The 1,723-nt window shown below is 50.4% G+C and overlaps 1 protein-coding gene across 1 annotated transcript; it reads right to left on the minus strand.

Moving 5' to 3' along the window:
• Nucleotides 1-70: 70 nt before the first annotated feature.
• Nucleotides 71-1,067, minus strand: CBG10526 (the record flags this gene model as incomplete). The annotated part of the gene is given in 3 exon segments (XM_002635810.1): nucleotides 71-805; nucleotides 1,040-1,059; nucleotides 1,066-1,067. Coding segments are annotated over 3 exon segments (757 nt in total), but the record flags the coding sequence as incomplete, so codon positions are not given.
• Nucleotides 1,068-1,723: the final 656 nt, after the last annotated feature.

Raw genomic sequence — 1,723 nt, forward strand, 5'->3', positions numbered from 1 at the left:
ATTCCACCTCCACCAGCTCCGATTCTATCGCCAGCAGCTCCGATTCCACCATCACCAGCTCTGATTTCACCTCCTCCAGCTCCGATTCCACCTCCACCAGCCCCGATTTCACCTCCACTAGTTCCGATTTCACCTCCACCAGCACCGATTCCACCTCCACCAGCTCCGATTCTATCGCCAGCAGCTCCGATTCCACCATCACCAGCTCTGATTCCACCTCCGCCAGCTCCGATTCCACCTCCACCAGCTCCGACTCCACCTCCACCGAATACGATTCCGCCTTCAACAGCATCTAGTCCATATCCAGCAGCTCCGATTCCACCTCCACCAGCTCCGATTCTATCGCCAGCAGCTCCGATTCCACTTCTACCAGCTCCGATTCCACCTCCACCAGCTCCGATTTCACCTCCACTAGTTCCGATTTCACCTCCACCAGCACCGATTCCACCTCCACCAGCTCCGATTCTATCGCCAGCAGCTCCGATTTCACCTCCACCAGCACCGATTCCACCTCCACCAGCTCCGATTCTATCGCCAGCAGCTCCGATTCCACCATCACCAGCTCTGATTCCACCTCCACCAGCTCCGATTCCACCTCCACCAGCCCCGATTTCACCTCCACTAGTTCCGATTTCACCTCCACCAGCACCGATTCCACCTCCACCAGCTCCGATTCTATCGCCAGCAGCTCCGATTCCACTTCTACCAGCTCCGATTTCACCTCCACCAGCTCCGATTCCACTTCCGCCAGCTCCGACTCCACCTCCACCGAATACGATTCCTCCTCCACCGAATACGATTCCGCCTTCAACAGCACCTATTCCATATTCAGCAGCTCCGATTCCACCTCCACCAGCCCCGATTTCACCTCCACTAGTTCCGATTTCAATGGACCACCAACGGACTAACAGCGGACCAACGACGGACCAACGACGGACCAACAACGGACCAACGACGGACCAACGACGGACCAACGACGGACCTTTTTATAGGGACACCAAAAAGGCAGTGAACCTTACTATGTACAGTCCAGCACTACCGAAAATCCAAAACACAAACCTTAACATTGTCCAAAATCTTTTTCACACATTCAAACGCTTCAATCAATTTGTCTCTAGTCTCGTCGGATGCGTTTTGAAAGTATCCCTTCGTGTGGACCCAGACAACCAAATATTGAACAATGTCGAGAGCATGGATACAGTAGCTTCCGCCAGGTGCTGGTATGTAGATGGGTGTTTTCAGCGCTTTGGTGATATCGGTGACGATGAGCTGAAAATTATGGGAAATTTTATCACCAAACTTTCCCTGTAAACACTCTAATAGAAGGTGACTTCCTAATAGAGTGTTTAAGGTTTCTCGATTCTCGTAAGAGGTGTCAAAAATTCTCATCTGACAAAATAATATTGTTACTACGGTGAACATTTTGCCAGTGTCCGGTTTTCATATCGTCCACAAGGTTCTCACCTCAACAGGCTTCCTCAAAGTGATCGGAAGCACATCTCGAACTTCCATACAAAACAATGGATCCTTATCCTTGAGCCTCTCCTCAAGATCAATAGTATCCATTCCACAACGTTGCATTTCATTCAAAAGCTCAAATCCCAAAACAAAACTTCCTTTGGCCTCTTTGAGAACGCGAACATAGGCAGGGCTCTAAGGATTCAGATTAAGTTGTATCAGTTTTTAAGGAGACGATTCCGCCTTCACCAGCTCCGATTCCGCC

Source organism: Caenorhabditis briggsae (assembly GCF_000004555.2).
Source record: "Caenorhabditis briggsae complete genome, chrV, whole genome shotgun sequence".
Classification (NCBI taxonomy): domain Eukaryota; kingdom Metazoa; phylum Nematoda; class Chromadorea; order Rhabditida; family Rhabditidae; genus Caenorhabditis; species Caenorhabditis briggsae.